General features: G+C 44.7%; 1 protein-coding gene across 4 annotated transcripts in view; it reads right to left on the bottom strand.

Annotated features, from left to right (window-relative positions):
• Nucleotides 1-17,563, bottom strand: part of TMEM94 (transmembrane protein 94) — a 50,549-nt gene that overhangs the window by 7,169 nt on the left and 25,817 nt on the right. For 2 of the 4 annotated variants that reach the window (XM_069032741.1, XM_069032742.1), the window contains exons 11-24: nt 15,441-15,497; nt 13,507-13,611; nt 12,732-12,896; nt 12,286-12,495; nt 11,801-12,116; nt 10,896-11,069; nt 7,553-7,655; nt 6,141-6,358; nt 4,753-4,934; nt 4,414-4,552; nt 3,679-3,794; nt 2,739-2,838; nt 1,212-1,320; nt 477-666 (exon numbers count right to left, since the gene is read on the bottom strand). In XM_069032741.1, the coding sequence (XP_068888842.1) occupies nt 477-666; nt 1,212-1,320; nt 2,739-2,838; nt 3,679-3,794; nt 4,414-4,552; nt 4,753-4,934; nt 6,141-6,358; nt 7,553-7,655; nt 10,896-11,069; nt 11,801-12,116; nt 12,286-12,495; nt 12,732-12,896; nt 13,507-13,611; nt 15,441-15,497 (2,184 nt within the window). The remainder of the gene's footprint in view (nt 1-476; nt 667-1,211; nt 1,321-2,738; nt 2,839-3,678; nt 3,795-4,413; nt 4,553-4,752; nt 4,935-6,140; nt 6,359-7,552; nt 7,656-10,895; nt 11,070-11,800; nt 12,117-12,285; nt 12,496-12,731; nt 12,897-13,506; nt 13,612-15,440; nt 15,498-17,563) is intronic. The other 2 variants (XM_069032743.1, XM_069032744.1) reach the window with 2 other exon arrangements.

Raw genomic sequence — 17,563 nt, 5'->3', positions numbered from 1 at the left:
AGAGCAGTTATTGGCAGGCAGGGGCAGAACATGTGGCCTGCAGGGGAAGTGGGAGGGGAGAAGATCTGGACACATTGAAAGCAAAAAGGGAAAGTCTCTTGCCTACATGGAGAGGTTCTGAAGGAAAGGTAGAATTTAGCCAAGGGGTAAGTTTGTTTAAACTCTTGGCTTTTCTGGGGTTACACTTCTCCCTAACACTGCATTGTTGTCTGGCTAGGGATCTCTGCAAGATTATACTTCATCCAGATGAACAATATTCATGTTCTGTTGCCACAAGGCACTATTCCCAAACCATCCACTACACCTTGGACTAGGAGGGCCAGGCAGGAAGATTCTCCCCGTTGTTCTTCCTGAACAAAGGCCAGGAGACACAAGCAAAGCTCCTGCTAGCAGCACCGTGGGCACCTCAAGCAGAATGCTTGTGTGAGCTCCTGGCTCTGCTCCTTGCAGAGGGGAGAGGGGATTGCTTGGCTCACCTGCTCTATGAGCCTGATGATGCTGGTGCTCTCCTCCTGGCGGAAGGACATGGAGCAGGGCAGGCTGTTGAGCTGCCCTGAGAGCTGCAGCGGGGTGAGCTCCTCTGAGCCATTGGTCAGGGTGGTGCTGGTGGCATAGCCAAAGGTCTCCCAGGAGCAGCGGGATGGGTAGAGAGGGTCCAGGGCTATGCTGCAAGGACAACACAGGGGTGTTGGTGAAAGGCCTCATCCCAGAGGAGAAACTGTCTCACTGCAGTCCAGCTTGGAAAGTCACACTGTGCTGTGCCATGCTCTGTATACCTTGCTCAGGCAGAGAAGCCTGAGCTACGATGTGAATTTAGGATCAATCTCCCTAGACTTTCAGTTATCCACAGAGAAATAATGAACATATTTGGGTTTGTGGCACAAGGTCAACATACTGGCTGATTGAGAGGGGTGTTTCCACTCTTTCACCCAATGGGAAGCATCTGTAATCCAGTTGGGGCACAACAGTCCAGCATGCAAGAGAGTTACCTTCCTTTCAGACATGGAAATACCTCTGTGTGTCAAGGGCCCTAAGCAGTCATCCCATCCAATAGCCCCAAATCTCCATTAGGAAGACAAAAGCAGCTAAAAATGGGCAGAGCAATTGTGAGCATCTCCCTGCACAATGCACAGGTGTGGTGTGACCCACGGCTGGCTACTTGCTAAGATCAAGGCAAAGGCAGATTGGAGGATGAATAGACCCTGCCCCACCTGATATCACTTTGCAGGAAGAGGCAACTGTTCCGAAGGTTGGCAGAGCTTCCCAGGCAGCAGGTCACCTCCCCATACTCCTGCATGATCTTGATCATCTCACACATGGCTGCAGAGGGACAGAAGGAGCAATAGTGTGTTATGTCATTATGCACCCAAAAATGCAGTGTTCCACACCCTTTCCAATCTGGATAACTAACAGATCTTTTAAAACTGCCCCAACTGATACTTGCCAGTCATGTACAGGGAGATCCACAGCAAAAGCATACAATTAGACAGTTAATGAACTGCAGGCCAGGTGCTCTGTATACCTGCCACTGCAGGAACTGAGCTGTGGTTCAGAGAACTGTGACCCAGAGATTTGCATTTTTCAGACCAGAGCTGTAGGTATAACCTGGGTGCATGAAACAGCTTCAGCATCAAAGTGTCTTGTTAGAAAACAGCAGAAATGAAATAAACCTATAGCATTCAAACTGAAAATAAATACAGTGTTTCAAACTCTGCTCAGCAGTACATCACTGGTGTTGTTGCAAGTCTAAAGGAATAGAGTAACAAACCACTCCAAAAGCAATGACACACTCAGCCACACTCAGAGCCAGTCCCGGTTCCTGCTCTCCCACCCACCACCACCTCTACCCTTTATCAATATGTTTATCAACATCCCTGGAGCCTCTAAGTCAAAGCTGCTGTTTGATCTGATTTTAGTTCTGTAGCTCTATGCACAGTGCTCTCTCTGTGTGTACATGGATTTTCTAGAATGCTCCAGACAAAAACCCCCAAGCCTCCCCTCTGCAGATTCCCTTGTAAACACCTTCACTAAATGTCTGGTGCACGGAGACCTGCAGCACAGTGATGGGTTGGGTCAGGTGGGGAGCTGCCACTTCTGTCAAAGAGAGAGAAATTTGGGCACTAAGTGTGAAGGCAGACTGGACCGTGATTGACATGCTGCAAACTGTGACCAGAGGTACTAAAATGCCAAATCATAATGATGCTCCACACTTTTACTGGAGACTTGGCAGGTATTAGCCTGCTGAGCACTCAGCCCCTTTCTTAGATAAAGTAATACCTCAGAGAGAGGGGGAGAGAGAGAGAGAAATTTTGTCCTTTCTGTTTTCTGCAATCAAAACCTGCAAAGCAGCAGAAGGTGTTAACAGCAACTGCCAAGGGAAAATTTTTCTGGGAAGTGATTTCTGAGTTATATAACAGTTGTGAGCAGAGATCAAAGTCTCCTGGTACACTGATAACACTTATTTAATGAAGGGCAGTAGCATTTTGGATGTTTACTTTTGTGTCTCTTACTAATGCAAATTGAAAGGAGTGGTTCTTAGCCCAATTCAGTAGCTGGGCAACAGCTGCACTAAAATTAACACCTGGTTCCCCACAGGTAGCAACAGAGGGTAATTAATATCAATATGACCTAGATTTCTGGAATGTATCCCCTTCCCTTCACCCATGTCTACTCTTGGATGAGCCAGACCAAGAAGCTGGGGAAGGAATTAATGGACAGGAGTAGGAAAGGCCACTTACTCTCTGGGGTGCAGTCTGTGAACAGGGGCACCAGCAAAGGCACGTTGTCAATGTTCTGCAGGTGAGGTCTCACCTGGTGGATTCCCCGGGGAAGTTTGGCCTGAAAAAGAGAAAGGACAGATAAGGCAGGGAGTGTGAGGGAGAGGCATTTCAGAGGGAACTGCTGAAATGAGAATGATGATTCCTAGAATTATGCAAATACACGTTCCTGAAGACAGAACTGGCTTTCCTGAGCCATTGTCAAAAGTTTTCTGATAAAGTTCTACATTGACCTGCCAAGCTGCCTGTGCTTGCCCTCAGGGTTTGTAAGGTCAGTGAGACAAACCTGTGCTCAAGGATTTCTAAGGACTTCTTGCCTGTGTGGAGAGTCTAGTCAGACACATCTGCTGTCTCCCAGCAACTGGATCTATTTCAATTGCAGCCACATCAACCTGCAGCAATGCAAGAAGGGTTCTTGCCTTCTAAAACCAGGCCTAATAGATTTTTTTTTAATCTGTATCTCTGATATTCCTGTAATCTCTGCTGAGCATGTGTGAGGTCTTTATAAAGCAGGAAGGGCTTGTCTCACACTCTCACCACTGGGAAGCACCAGTCTGTGGCTCACAGCTGGAGGACAGTGTTTCTTCTGTCTGCATGGAAAGTGGGGATGTTCCCACACCCTGCCCAGCCCATGGAACCCACAGGAACTGAGATGCAGCTCTCAAGGTTACCCCATGTGTAGTAACCTCCAGTCCTCCAAAGCAAAGAGCTGTTCAGCAGAAGAAACTAAGAGAACCCCAGATTCCCCAGGCTCTAGATAACAAAGCTGGAAGAGAGTGAGGGAAATCAGGAAATCACAAACCAGTGAATCTGCTTCGAAGAGGAATTTCCTCTGGGATTAATGAGGTGACACTCCTGACCATGACAACAGTACAAGGTGCACAGGGAAAGGGGGCCTCACCCTGTTGCAGTCCTCCAGGAAGCTGGGGATATCACTGTCTGTTGGCTGAAAGCTGATGAGATCCGAGTGCCCTTCCTCTTCCATCAGCAGAAGCCCCTCCACATCATCTCGAGAAACTGGAGCAGAGAGAAGCAGCATAAACAATAATCACAAACCTGCCTCTGCCACCCCTGTGCCACCCACGTGGGACATGCACGTGGTGCTGCAGAAGCCAGGAAACGTGAGGCCTGATTTTCTGGGTTAGCAACACTCAGATCTCCCACTCAGTCATCTAAAATGCAGTATTTTTAGATGACTAATCTGTTCAGAGGTAGATATGGGAGTCTCTGCTCTTTTGAGACATGATACTTTATCTGTTCTGCTGTCCTTCTAGGGGAAGAGAATAAAGACATCGCAGCTGAAGTAAGAAAAAAAAGAGTAATGCACAGGCAAGGGACCTTCAGTGGATTGACCAGGGTCCCAGCAAGAACCAGAAGCACTCATGAGGACATAAATTCATGGCAGCTGGTGCACAGAAGGATGTCTGTTTCCAAAAACTTGGTACTGGCTGGCTGAAAAGGCTACAAATGTAAAGTGCTGTCACTTACACACACACGCACCTGAGGCCCATCCAGTTTTGTGCTCAAAGCTCTGATGGATCAGGTGTCAGGTGTGGACACAGGAACTTATGAATGGGTTTAAAAGAACCACCCAGGAAACACATGGCACTCAGAGTGGCCAAGGCACAGTTCTCACCCTGGTGGAGGTCATCGTGCAGGGAGCCAGCATGGCTGGGGCTGGAGGGGGGGATCTCTGAGCCAGGCACGTCACCATTGGGTGTTAAGGATATGTGGCAATTCCAGCCAGTCTCCAGACCCATTTTCTCAGCAAACACCTGTGGGTGAGCAGACAAAGGGTTTTAGGGTGGCTGCCCAGGCCAGAGCACTGCAGACTGATACCATACTGGAGCACAGGTACCTTCTGGACTCATTAGTGGGCTGAATCAGATTAACCTTAGATTGCACTGGAGCTAAACTCTCCAGTCAGACAACAAGGGGCCATGCAAGGTCAGGGGGTTCAGCAAAGACAGCTTACCTTGCTTTTGAGCTCATCTTCCAGGGAGAAGTAGACAAAACGAATGCAGGCATTGACCAATCCATCAATGAGGCGGACAATGTCAAGGCGGGCCTGATACTGAGATGAGACCATTCCCATGAAGATCTGTCCACTCAGAGCCTGGATACAGTCTTCCTTCTCCATCACTTCCCCAATCCCTTCTTCAGGCATGCAAACAACACGCAATCACATTGACACAAGAGGGGCCACGTGTGCATCAGACAAAGGACACGAGGTAGGGAGGCCACCAAGGTGACACCCAGGGACATGGTATCCAGACACAGAAACGTGCAGGAACACAAACACAGGAGGAAAGATGAAGAGACATCCATTTGTCCCAGCATACCCAGTCACAGCAGCGGTTTCAGAACATCCCCACACACAAGACCAAGAACACAAGTGGGAAACAGCAAGCATGGAAAGGAAAAAGATAAAAGGCAGGGATCAGTCACAAGGAATTTGGGTAGAAAGGTCAAGGATGTGTGCTGCATAATGTTCACATGTGCATTTTAAACACATCCTACTGTGCCTAAACAACATGGTGAGTCTAGCTGAGGCACAGTGGCATCAGAGCACAAGGGGCTGATGCAAAGGAATTGAATCATGTTCCCTGCAGACACTTCCAAAGAGCCTCCAAAGGCTCTTTCACAGGGTTCCTTCACCATCGCCACATCAGCCTGTGGTGAATGGGGGCTGGATGCAGCATGAAGAACAAAATAATAAAACACTTCACACAGTTGCAAGGCTTGCCACAGGTGGGACTCAAAAGTGTTCTGAAAACAGTCACAACTGTCTCCAGCTGCTGGAAACCCAGCTAGTCACATTTTACAGAATGGGAGACCAAGGCAGAAAGAGGTTAAGACTGGTTTTCCAAAGAGCCTCCTGGATTTATGTAATGGTACATGCTTCTTTCTCAGTTTCCACTGCTGTTCTGAAGGACATGTACAGTTCATCTAGTGGAAACAGTTCCTTCACTACAGCAACAAAATCCATCAAAGGATAATAGTTGCATAGCACCATAAATTTCATTCCTTTGAAAAGCCCATCACATGTGATTTCCATAAAATCAGACAAATAGCAAATCAAGTACTGAAACACCCAGAAGCCTTGACTCTCAGTAGCCCACTTTAGAAACAGACTTCCCACAAGGAGAATTTCTCTGCAAGCTTCAATAACTTAACTAGAAAAACCCCTACCAGCTGCCACACCGTTATTTCCTCTGAAAACGCATCTACTTCAGAAACCCTTCCTTCCAAATTTCCATCTGCTACTCTGAATAACAATGTTCTTACAGCTCTAGACTGATCAGATCCAGCCCCTGGGCCAGCAGCAGATCTGGTTACAGCCAGGACTGAAGACACACATACCATCCGAGCTCCAGCTATTCCTCCGGCTGCTCTGTTTGATGGGAGTGGTCCCGGGGAGGTCGCAGCACGTGAAGATCGCGCTCTGCCCCGGCACCTGCACCAGCTCTATGCACTTGCCATTGAGCTGGGAGGACAAGGCACAGTGCATTGGCTTGTATGCAAAGGCAGAGCAGTATCCTGACAGACAGGCTCGCTGGTAGAAATCCAGCACCTTCTTCCTATGTGGAAGAGAGAAAAAACAGGCAAAGTTAGCAAAAACGTGCCGTGTTTCTGACAATGTATGCTGTAGTTCCATGTATCTGGAAAAAGGTCTTCCACAAAGAGTGGATAGGAAGTCTGAAGAAGCCTTTCCCTACTGTTTCTGCATTCTCCAAGCTGCAGGCACTGCAGGGCAACAAGAACACATATTCCAACAGGGGCAGTGGTGAATATTTCTGTTTGCTCATCAGATTGATGGGTATGAACATAGAGCTCTTTGAATACACTTATTAATATAATATGCTCTATATGGCTGCCAGATGACTCCAAGGAAGTTCACTGCATGACAGAAGCAGCTTAATTCCTCAGACATAATGTATCTGTAGGGAGATAAACACCAAGGAGGGAACTGACAACTCTGACAACAGGATCTATGGCAGAGATAGTAGCAGACTTTTCTCCTATCCCCCTTCTGAGTCTGGGTCCCGGGAGCTGTATTTAGTCAATATTGAGTCACTGAAATAAGGTAAGGTTCCTTCTCTAAGTTGAATTCACAAAGGTAACAAATTAAGACTTTATATCAGATTTTTCACTTGCTTGTAACATGATCAGTATTCCAAAAAAGATCAGTGGGAGTTTTTTCCCACCTGAGGATAAGCAGATTTAGAAGAACAGTGTGAAAAGTCAGCGAAACAGTGAAACCAAACACTACTGGTCTGCTGTGCCAACAGGAACAGCAATTCAGCCTGTAGATGAAAATACAGCACACACTGCCACATATTGCAGCAGGACTCCAAGGGTGTGATGCAGTGTGTGGACTGGTTCAGGCACAATTGATCATTTTCCATTTCACGTAAGACAACACATTTTTCTTGAAAAACAACAAAAAATTCTCTGCCACCAGCATGACCTGATTATAATTCAGTCCTACTACACAGTACAGTCAGAATCCACTTACAAGAGGACAATATCCCAACAGATACAGGACGAAGTGGCTTGCTCTTACAGTCCAACTGAGTGCTTGTTGCTGTCTAATCTCTTACATTGCTATGATAACAATTAATTACAAGCAGAGGAGGCTTATGTTCATAACCTACTTGAAGCTCTTAAAAAGCTTAACAAGCATCACGAAAAGAATTTTAACAGAGTGACCAGGTTCCCTCTGCATTTCATCTGCATGCATCCTGAATGCCCCAAATGAGAAAGCTGCCCACCTGTCAGAGCCAGAGAGGGGGTAGATATCAGTACCATCCCAAAAGTCAGTGCAGGCCTCAAGGATGATGTCAGCTGTCCCATGAGAAAACATCTGCTCAGTGCCTGAAGTGTTGGAGAACAATGAGTCAGCATCACACATACAGCTCCCAGGAAGGGGATATCACACCAACTGCTCCCTTATTTGTTAAAACATGAGTGTTCCCACAAAATGCTTTGATGCATTCCAGATATCCCCTTTTCCTCTGCTGAAACTCTTCAGTCTCCACCAAGAAAGTATTCAGGATTGATGATGCACCTGCAGCTGCCCTTTGTCTAACTGTGGATTCAAACAAGGCTGTGATAAAATGCGAGCCATGTAGTCCCTTCCTATTCTCCTCTTACCCTGTGTATCAATCCTGCTCCTGTAAAGGTGGGATAATATCTTGCTCCTGCATCCCACAGAGCAGAAGAAGAGAAATTCCTTTGTGCTTCTTGTCATGAAAGTACAAATACCAGTGATGAGTCGGGGATCAAAGTCTGCCTACGCTGCAAAGTACATTCAGTTTTAGGCCAGACGTGGAACCGAAGGGTAAGAGCTATTCTTGAATACTTTTCATTCAAGTAGCAGAAGATAATTTGACAGTGTGACCTGCCATATAACAGCCTGTTTCACATTTTCACCCTGAAAATGTGTTAAATCAGGATGGGTCAAAAGTTCAACATAACAGACTCTAAAAAAGTAACTCATGTTGTCTTTAGGGAAGAACTGAAAATCAATGGACACCACAGCTCGTCCTGTTTTTCTTTCTCCCCCTCTTTCAGTCTTTAATACAGACTCAAAATCTCTTATTCCCTCTTGTAGACAGAGGTGTTAAAAGGTTTGTCTCAGAGGCGTGTGACATCATTGATGCAGGTCCCAGGCACAGGACACAAGTTCAGGGATGTGGGGCTGCCTTCCCTCCACACCTCCTGCTCCTCATTTGTATTGACCCATTAACATTTCCTGCACGTAGAGTCTCCCTTCCCTCATCCAGCTGCTCTGTGACTTTGCCCCCAACAGCTTCAAAGCTGAGCTAATGAAAAAAAAACCCAAAAAAAAAAAAAAAACAAACACTGCCAAGAAAAATGAGCCCAAAGGCTTCTTTGCAGGCATTGTTGCTGACTGCTAATGCTCACACTGGCTGGTGAGATCCAGAGCCAAGAATATCCCCTCAACACAAACCAGGCAGGGACCTTCAGGAACACTGGAGGATTTTCCAAAACACAGCAGCTCTCTGCTTTTGCTATAAATAGTCATCACAAGCCAAGTTTATCAGCATAACAAACCTCCAAGAGGAATAAGAGCTGTGTGTGAAAGAAGGAGCCTGTCTCAGGGACACAAAGGAACACTTGTGCAGAGCTCTGGTTAATTTTATTGTATAAACACCTAATCCTTCCCACCTTGCTCCTAAGGTCAGATAGTCCTTGCTAGGAAAGAAGGAACAAGGGATGTTTATCCATGTAAAACCTATGTCCTGGACACAGAGCAAGAGCTTGCAATGACCACATGCACAGATGAACTGACATTCGTGCCTGACAGCAACTGCAACCCATTTCCCATTCATTCCCACCAGAATCTCACACCACAGCCCTGCTAAGGGGAAAGTGGCAGTGGCTGCAGACATTATCAACTGCAAGGAGTTCACTGAGCTGTCCTTGCCAGTAAAATGAGCTCAGCCCTTTCCCTTCCCAAATCATGAACTCTCAGGCCAGAATTTCTCTGGCAAAACAGGAAAAAAATAATCAACAGGGCAGGGAGTATGACCAGGCATTGATGGCTGCTGGGACTCGTTGGGAAGAACCAAACTGCTCCAGCTGTGCCAGTGAGACAGAGCAAAAGGAAGGGAGCTCCAGCAAAGGAAGACAGAGATGGTATCGAGCTGTTCTAATTCATGGAAGATGCCGGTGAGCCCCTCATTTCCATGTGGTTACTATGGATCTGGGATGAACACTGCCAGATGGTGGGACACGTATTTCAATGGAATAGTAAGGGAACATACAGATAAGCTGCCTCCTATTTCTGCTACAGCTGTAGAATTTATTATGTATCTCCCTTTGACTGCAGCGTGTCATGGGAGTGGGTGGATTCAAAGATTTATTCACAAATAATGTGTGGAGAGAGGTAAGTTATGATCATCTGGTCTGACTTCTGCATAAACAGAGCCATTTGACTTCACCCAATGTTACCTGCACAACCCAGTATTTCTGATTCTAAAATGGCAACATTTTAGGAAGTTTCAAGGGATAAGACCCCCTTGTGAGAGGTGTTCCAACAGTTAACTAAACCCAACTGGCAAAACTCCTCTTAGAATTTACTCTAGACAGCATAATCCAGGTCACACATATCCGTCTGAGCTCCAGGCTCTAACCTAAACTGTTTAAAAGTGAGGATAAGGAGTTGAAATGAGGCAACATTAAAGGTTTTTTCTCTACACTAAAAATCTCAGCATCAAAATAATTCCTGCTTATGAAGGCAAGATAGCAGCAATCAGAACAAATGAAAAACCTCCTTCCCAGAGAAAGATAAAAATTTAAGAATAAGTGGGTGAAAGAAGACAGTTAACCTGGTAAAACTCTGGCCAGCACAATGATCTATTTCAGATTCAATATTGAACATATGTCAACTCCAGAGAGCCAAGTTCAGTCAATTTAAGGAATTACAAAGAGACTAAGAGCTCTGACAAGCAAGCTGTTAAATCTTTCTGAGGTGCTTTAAGACCTCAACCAGCTGTACATCGTTTCCATCCTAGCCCATTCCTACAAAAGTAGGAAGGAGTAGAAAGAGTGGAGAAGTCTGCATGACTTCAGGTGTTGTATTTATGGTGACTGTGAGTTTGCATGGGAGTTTTGTGATTTCTTATTATTATGCAATATAGGAGTGTGCAGTGTAATGTGCAGACAACTCACAAAGATAATAGTTTATGATTTATCAGAAGCATGAGCATTATTAACTAAAACCCAGAGTGATATTCAACCCTGTGCAGTATTAGTTGCACTACCATCATAAAGTCTATTAAAAGCTCAGTAAACCCATACCATGCTCTGCACTGCCATTTGGTCCCAGAAAACAGGTCTACTAGGTGCAAAGGTATTTTTTTTTAATTATTTATGTTTCTGGAGTGAGTCAAGGCTGGGAAGAATTCTCCCTCTCAGTATACCACAGATGATCACTGAGGTTTGTTAATCATATCTGCACTGGCCATGGGCAGAGCAGGGCCATCACCCACAGGGACTCCAGGCTCTTCCAGCCTGACATTTTCTGGGCTCTCTAAGGAAAAGCTCCCCCTCTGCCAAGTGGATACCCAAAGAAAGAGGCAGCCTTACTGGTAGTGGTGTCCTTCACAAACAGGTTAATCATGTGGCTCAGGGGTGGTCTCCTCTTGGTGATGGATGAAAGCTTCCCCAGGATGGTTTCCTTAACCATCTCATCACTTGGCAAGCGGTACAAAGCCAAATAATTCTCCTGCTTGAAAAGATCTTTAGCACCTGGTGTGAAACCTGAAACATGAACACAAGGAGGAAAATTAGGCTCTAATCAATGCAAAAGAAAAGTCCCTTCTCCTGCTTCTGTGCCACCCACTTTGTCTGTGCTCATTCTGACACTCCCCAGAAATTGGTAGGTGAGCTGTGCTCACTGTGCATCACGCAAATATGGCTCAAGATCCAGGATGAAAAACACTCAAAAGGACTAGATTAGTAATTACAGTGTTCATGCTCTTGTTCACTGAAGAGAGTAACTGTGACATTGCAGGACAGGCACAGAAATGAGTTCAAGTTTCCAGGTTTTAATCCTAGTGTTACCTCTAACCTCTTACATCCCCTATGCCTCCATTTTCCCATCTATAAAATGAGCTGAGGTACACCATTTATCCCCAAACTCCCTGTAAAGCCCTACTGTAAAGACAGGACAGGTATCTGCTCATTAGCAGCTATTCTTTGTCTCCTGATGAGACTGGCAGACTCACACCAGAAGAATATGAAGCCGAGCCAGGGCTGCCTGGCACTGTCCTTGATGACATTTGTTCCTTGGATAGCGCTGACAACGTCAGAACTTGCCAAAAGCCATCTCTTTAATAAACTCTTTTGGCAACCAAACAACAACAGAGTCAGCTCTGAATTTCCACCTCCTCAGCAAACAGGACTGGGGAAATATTCTTGTGCTCTCTAAGGATTAAGTGTCTATTGACAGCTCTGATTTCTCTGTGTCTGCTCATCCAGTTCCTCCTCACCTATCAGCCTGGCAAGCTCACAGAGGCCCCAGGGCACGTGGACAGGCAGCACAGCATTGTGAGTCTCCTGCAGGGCGATGTTGCAGAGGTGGTCGGAGAAGCGGCACAGCCGCTCGGTCACGCCGGCGTTGCACAGGTTGAGCAGCACGTTCAGGCCCAGAGGCTTGAGGGAATTCAGGTGCATGTGCCAGTTGGAGTCATCAAACTGGATGCAGGAGGGGTTCTGCTGGTCTTGGGACAGGCTGAGCATCTCCAGGTGGTAGTCACACACAAAGTCTTCAGCCTCACAAGCCAACACCTCGCTGTCCCCAACAACCTGGTCCAACAGGCAGAGAAATTCTAGTTGGTTACAACGAATACAGCTTGAGCCTAGAATCCTGCAGGGAATTCCCAGCTAAATTGCCCAAAAGGGGATACTCTATGTGTTTGAGTTGGTGTTACAGCTTCACAAAAGCCTACTTGTGTGCCCCTCCAGTATGTCTTACCTGAGTATGTTCCTCCTCTCCACCTTCCGTGTCCTTGCTAAAGCTCACGTTAGATCCAGAGGGATGTTTGCTTCTGCTGTTTGGCTTTCGGTGGGCAGAGGCTTCAGGAGCCTTTGGAGCATCACCAGACCAGTTGTTCCTCTCTTGTTCATTGGCCATGTGCACTGTGTCTGCCAAGGGGCCAGAGAGCAAAGCATCTCTTTCATGGGGCTGTGGGAGACCAACAGAGCGAAGGGTGGTGGTTCAGTAGTTGAACACAAGGCACTGCTGATTCACCCGCTGCTTTAGGACTCCTGTAGAAAAGGATCCTTCCTGCTTCTTCATCTTTTAAGCAAAGAATTATGGCACAGGACTTCTCTACAAGGCCCCTCTATAATATCACATTGTGTGTCAGTCAAGCTATGATTGCAGCCAACACACTACATTATGGATTATGGATCACTCACCTCATCTTCCACCTCAGGATGGCAGAAGGACCGTGTGGAGAGCTCATCAGTCAGATCTTCGTGGCTGTCATGAGGTGGTTCCACCTTCCCACTGAAGAACAGAACAGTCTCTGGGCTGGGGTTTGGCCAGGAAAGAATCCCCTGCTTGTCTACACAGCAGAGCACCTAGAACATCCCACAACACCCCCAAGAAAGCAAAATCTTAGTGAAGACATGTCTCAGTGTTCATGTTCAGTTGTAAATATCATTACTTCATTAAACACATGGGAGGATAGACAAGTCCCTCCTTCACCAACTTTCTCTCTTAAAAAACCACACCTAATAACACTCCAAGAAATCAAAGAATTCCTTGCTCTAACAAGATTGATGGGTTGTTCAACAACAATTTTACTTTAGCATATTACAAACAAGGCATGAAGACCAAGGGAAGGAAGCAACTACTCAACCTATTTCACCAGCTACTACTGTACCAGGACCCAAACCAGCTGGTTCTTGCTGGAATCAAGAGGGTAATTTGACCAGAACCAGAGCTGGAAAATACAGACATCCTGTCAGATGTCACAGAGTATCTCAAACCATTGTTTTAGCCTGTAAATGTGCTTGGACACGACAGGACAGTTATAAACTCTTCTACAAAGACAGGTGCCTGAAGGGTTTCTAATTCCAGCACAGTGAACTGACTGCAAACAGTCTGTGCTCGGGGAAGGACGACATGAACGATGGAAATGAAGCATCCTCACAGGGCTCCTCTTTCTGACAACCCAGCAATACTCACAGTGACAGATCCCAGACTGTGGAGCAAGCTGGAAGTGAAGCTCAGAGTTGGGGATTTGCCTTTTAGAACACAGAGGAAGTGGCTCCAGATACAGCGTATCATTTCCTGACGAGGGAAGCAGAGGACATCAGCCAATTAGACACCCATTCAGTGGAAGATGAAGGGAGAGAAGGAAAAAAGGGAGTATGACATTACCTGCTTCCACTTTCAACACAGGGATACACTGTAAGATAGACATCAGCCTCTGTGGGAACCTGTTACCTGATACAGTGCTGGTGTTCTCAAGGGAAAAGCATTTCTTCCCCTTTCCACTGATTGCTAACAGTCAGTCTGATTGTTGAATTGAGAATTCACTGAAACTACCTCTGTCTACCCAAAAACAGAGAAAGAAATTCTGAAGTGAGCTCATTTTGAGTGAATCAGTTGTCACCTCTTAGTGTTTTTTTCCTGAAGTAATTCAACCCCTCGGATTATGGAGTTTGAGGCCTTTGGTTTCCCACCACCATGTTGCAAATCAGGTAAAGGATGGGGTCCCTGTGGTGAGGTGACTTGCCCAAGCTTAGTTACTGAGGCAGTGAGAGTGTTGGAAATAAAGCCAAGGTGCCCTGACTACTCCACCATTACAAAGGTATTGTAATGAAACAGAAAGAAGGGGATATTTTGCAAAATTAAAATGTCCAGTTGGCACCCTTCATTTTCCACACAAACATGTTTCAGAGGGAGTCTGGATGGCAGCAATCAATCCAAGCACCAGAGCTGTGTGTTTTCCTCTGTGCAATCCTAAAGCCAGCAAAACCAGGATTGAATTACTGTGTTATTTTACCACTTTTTAGCTGTTATTCTGGAATACTGTCACTGCAGAGCACTTCCACCAAAGCTCCTCAAATCATGTTCTCTGGATCCTAATGATTAGTACAGCAGTAAGCTCAAATGCAAAACAATCCAGAGCTATCACCAAGAAAAAAAAGCTCTTATTTAAACCAGGTTCTCCTAAGCAAAAATGTTACAAAAGAAAAGAAACAGATCTTCTCAACAGGCTAGGTCAGCTGAAATCACTCCTATTTAGTACCTGAAAAATATCTCAGCTAAATGATGAACTGGCACAGAAAGGCAACAAAACACTCAGCAAAGGAAACAGGTGTGTGTGCACCCATGTGCATTCCTCTGAGTGACTGGGAGCAAGGAAACAGGAACTGACTCTTATAAAATCTAGGGATTTTTAATCACTCCTGGAGTCCATCTGCCTCCTTATGGAAAGGGGAATCTTGATGCCAGATTAGACAGAGAAGTATCTTTCCTCTACCCACCTGTTTAATCTGGATGATGCAATTTATAGAGTGGCCAGAGCAGTTCCTTCCCCAGAAAAAGGGCTCCTGAATGTTTAATTACCCCAGCTTTGGAAGCACCAGTAATGTGCTTAAGCCTGATAAGGAGCCCATGGAACAGGATCAGACTTTTTAAAAAGCCTGAACATTCCATGGTCCCCTCTGCAGTTTGGTCTCGGTGCTGACCACCATTCCCTCTGGGTTTTAGTTTTGGCTTGAACAAGGTTTTTCTGCTACGAGCAAAATACTTCCCTTCTTTCAGACACACACCATAAAAAGTTTATTTTACTTCTGGAACAGGCCTTGAAAGAGGTACTGTGTTCAGGACAGAAAAGGTTGATTTCAAACCATTTGCAATATTCAGAAAAACACAACTCAGTATCGAGGTCACCTCAGTCTCTGGTCAGCAGAGCAGTATTTACATGGGGAGGTGGAGGGGAAAGACATGCAACCTGCATGCACAGCAAATTAAAGCAACAAATGAGTGACAACGGACAATTGACACAAGTAAAAAGGGTCTAGCAACAAGCAGGAGATCAGAGAGGAAGGGAAAGGATATCATGAAGTTCTGCAGTGAAGATGGAGGAAAACAATTCATAATAATAGTACCTGAGAAGATACCATCTCTGTGTAGCTGCTGAGAGTGTCCTCTGAAAACTTAGCAAGCTGCAGCAAGAGAAGAGACCAGTTACTATAATTGTGCTCAGAAATGTGCCAGGAGGAACATCCTTCCCTCAGGATGTGCCTTCAGGGAGGAGAAAGCAGGAGTCCTGCTCTGTGGCAATCACTGTACCAAGGCAGACCGATAACTCAACAAAGCAATTAAGCCTTTAATGGACTCTGTCTTTATCTACTTGTGAAGCACAGGCAAAGTGCTTGGTGCTGTACATCACAGAGGAACACACAGTCATTACCTAAATGTCTACAGAGAAAATAATAGCAATTAGACCCAGAGGAGGCTCTTTCTGTGTGGTTATTTTTAGTTAGAAAGAGCCAGGATTGAGTGATCTGATTTTAACTTATATGGGTCAGTTACAGAAAGGGAGATGGAAGAGGGGTTGGAAAAGCAGGTGCCTGGAACACAATGGACACAGAGGAATGAGGTGATACAAATGGGATGTGGATAGCAAATGAAAAGAAATTACAGCAGGGCACTACAATGGTGCTCTTGGAATTACACTGAGAAATTCACTAACTCATAAGTTTTGCATCCAGCACAAAGGCATTCCACACTAGATGGAATTCTGAAAAAGTTTAAATTTAAGTCTATTCATAACCATAAGTGAACATGGCAATTACATTTATATGTAAATAAAACTATAGCCCAAATAATAATGCATATATCTGGCACTTCAAAAAGGATCAGTTTAACAAAGCCAAAAAAAGGCAAGAAAAATCTGTCAGAAATCATTTAAACTGAGAACTATGAAGGATGATTAGGAACTGGTTAAGAATATTTTGTTACAATTTTAAAAAGCAACAATCCCATAGTAAAAATAAGAGACCAGTTTTGAGTGAAAGTGAAAACAGAAGTAAAAATTAACATAAAAAATAATGAAAAGTATACCAGTAGGTAATTAAAACCAGACCACTGCTTGTTAAAGACAGTGAAATTACAAATGACATTGTAGGCAAGGCAGACATGTTAAATAAATATTGCTATTCCTTATTCAGTGATAAAATCATACCATATGATAACTATGAAATATTTTCCATTCCAACACCAGCTACTGAAAGTAAATATGTTTAAATTAGCAGGTCTGGACAATGACTGTTACTGCTGATTTTGCACAAGGCTTGAACTATGGATTAAGTCCCAGTTCAAATGAAGTGGTGCCAATGCCCAAAAAGGGAAGGAGAACCATCCAAATTACCACAGGACCCCAGACAGACTTTGATTTCAGACAGAATAACAGAGTGGCTAATATGAGACTCAATTAAAAGAAAAGAAGTGGAATAATACAACCAGTGCCAAACACCACAACTATATGAGCAGCAATCTCCTCAAATTATTGTGATACCTTTTTTGACAAAAAAATTTGACAGATTTGACTGATAAAAGTACTGCTTTTGACATAGACCGTTTGGTAATTTGACTTGATTCTAAATGTTTGAGTGGTTTTCTAACAAAAATACCAAAGAAATCGGGCACATAGTAGATATATTAGAAATAGACTGTCTCTAAATTGAACAGAAACAGAAATTATTTGCAATAATGTGCTACTAGCTCAAGCAGGGACAAATCTGGGTATTTTGTTAATAGCAAATAAAAACAACACATTACTGATAGAGACTGTAAACAACACAAAGTTTGGGGCAGAGTGCAATGTAAAGAGAAAAGACCACTGTCACAGAACAATATGGATTGCTTGGGCAATATGCAAAAACATGTATCTGAACAGGCACAAATCCAAGGCTGTGTATTTAGGTGCAAAAATGAAGGCTGGACTTACAGGATGAGGACTCTCAGAAAGCAGTAACTGCAGACTATCAGCTGAATAAAGCCTGGCCTTTCAAAGCAGTGGCTAAAAGATCTAATGGGATCCTTTGTTGCACAAACAAGGGAACATAGAGCAGAAAGTCCAAATTATTCTGAAATTTATCAAAAGCACAGCTATTACTGGAATATTTTGTGGGTTTTGAGATTCATAACCCTACAGAGATCCTGAAACAGTGGAGAAAGCTAAGAGGAACACCAAGAGAAAGATTAGAGGTTTGGAAAATATGTTTAT

Source organism: Aphelocoma coerulescens, chromosome 18, assembly GCF_041296385.1.
Source record: "Aphelocoma coerulescens isolate FSJ_1873_10779 chromosome 18, UR_Acoe_1.0, whole genome shotgun sequence".
Classification (NCBI taxonomy): domain Eukaryota; kingdom Metazoa; phylum Chordata; class Aves; order Passeriformes; family Corvidae; genus Aphelocoma; species Aphelocoma coerulescens.
The sequence above is the reverse complement of the archived record's forward strand: the minus strand, read 5'-3'. Positions and strand labels throughout refer to the sequence as shown.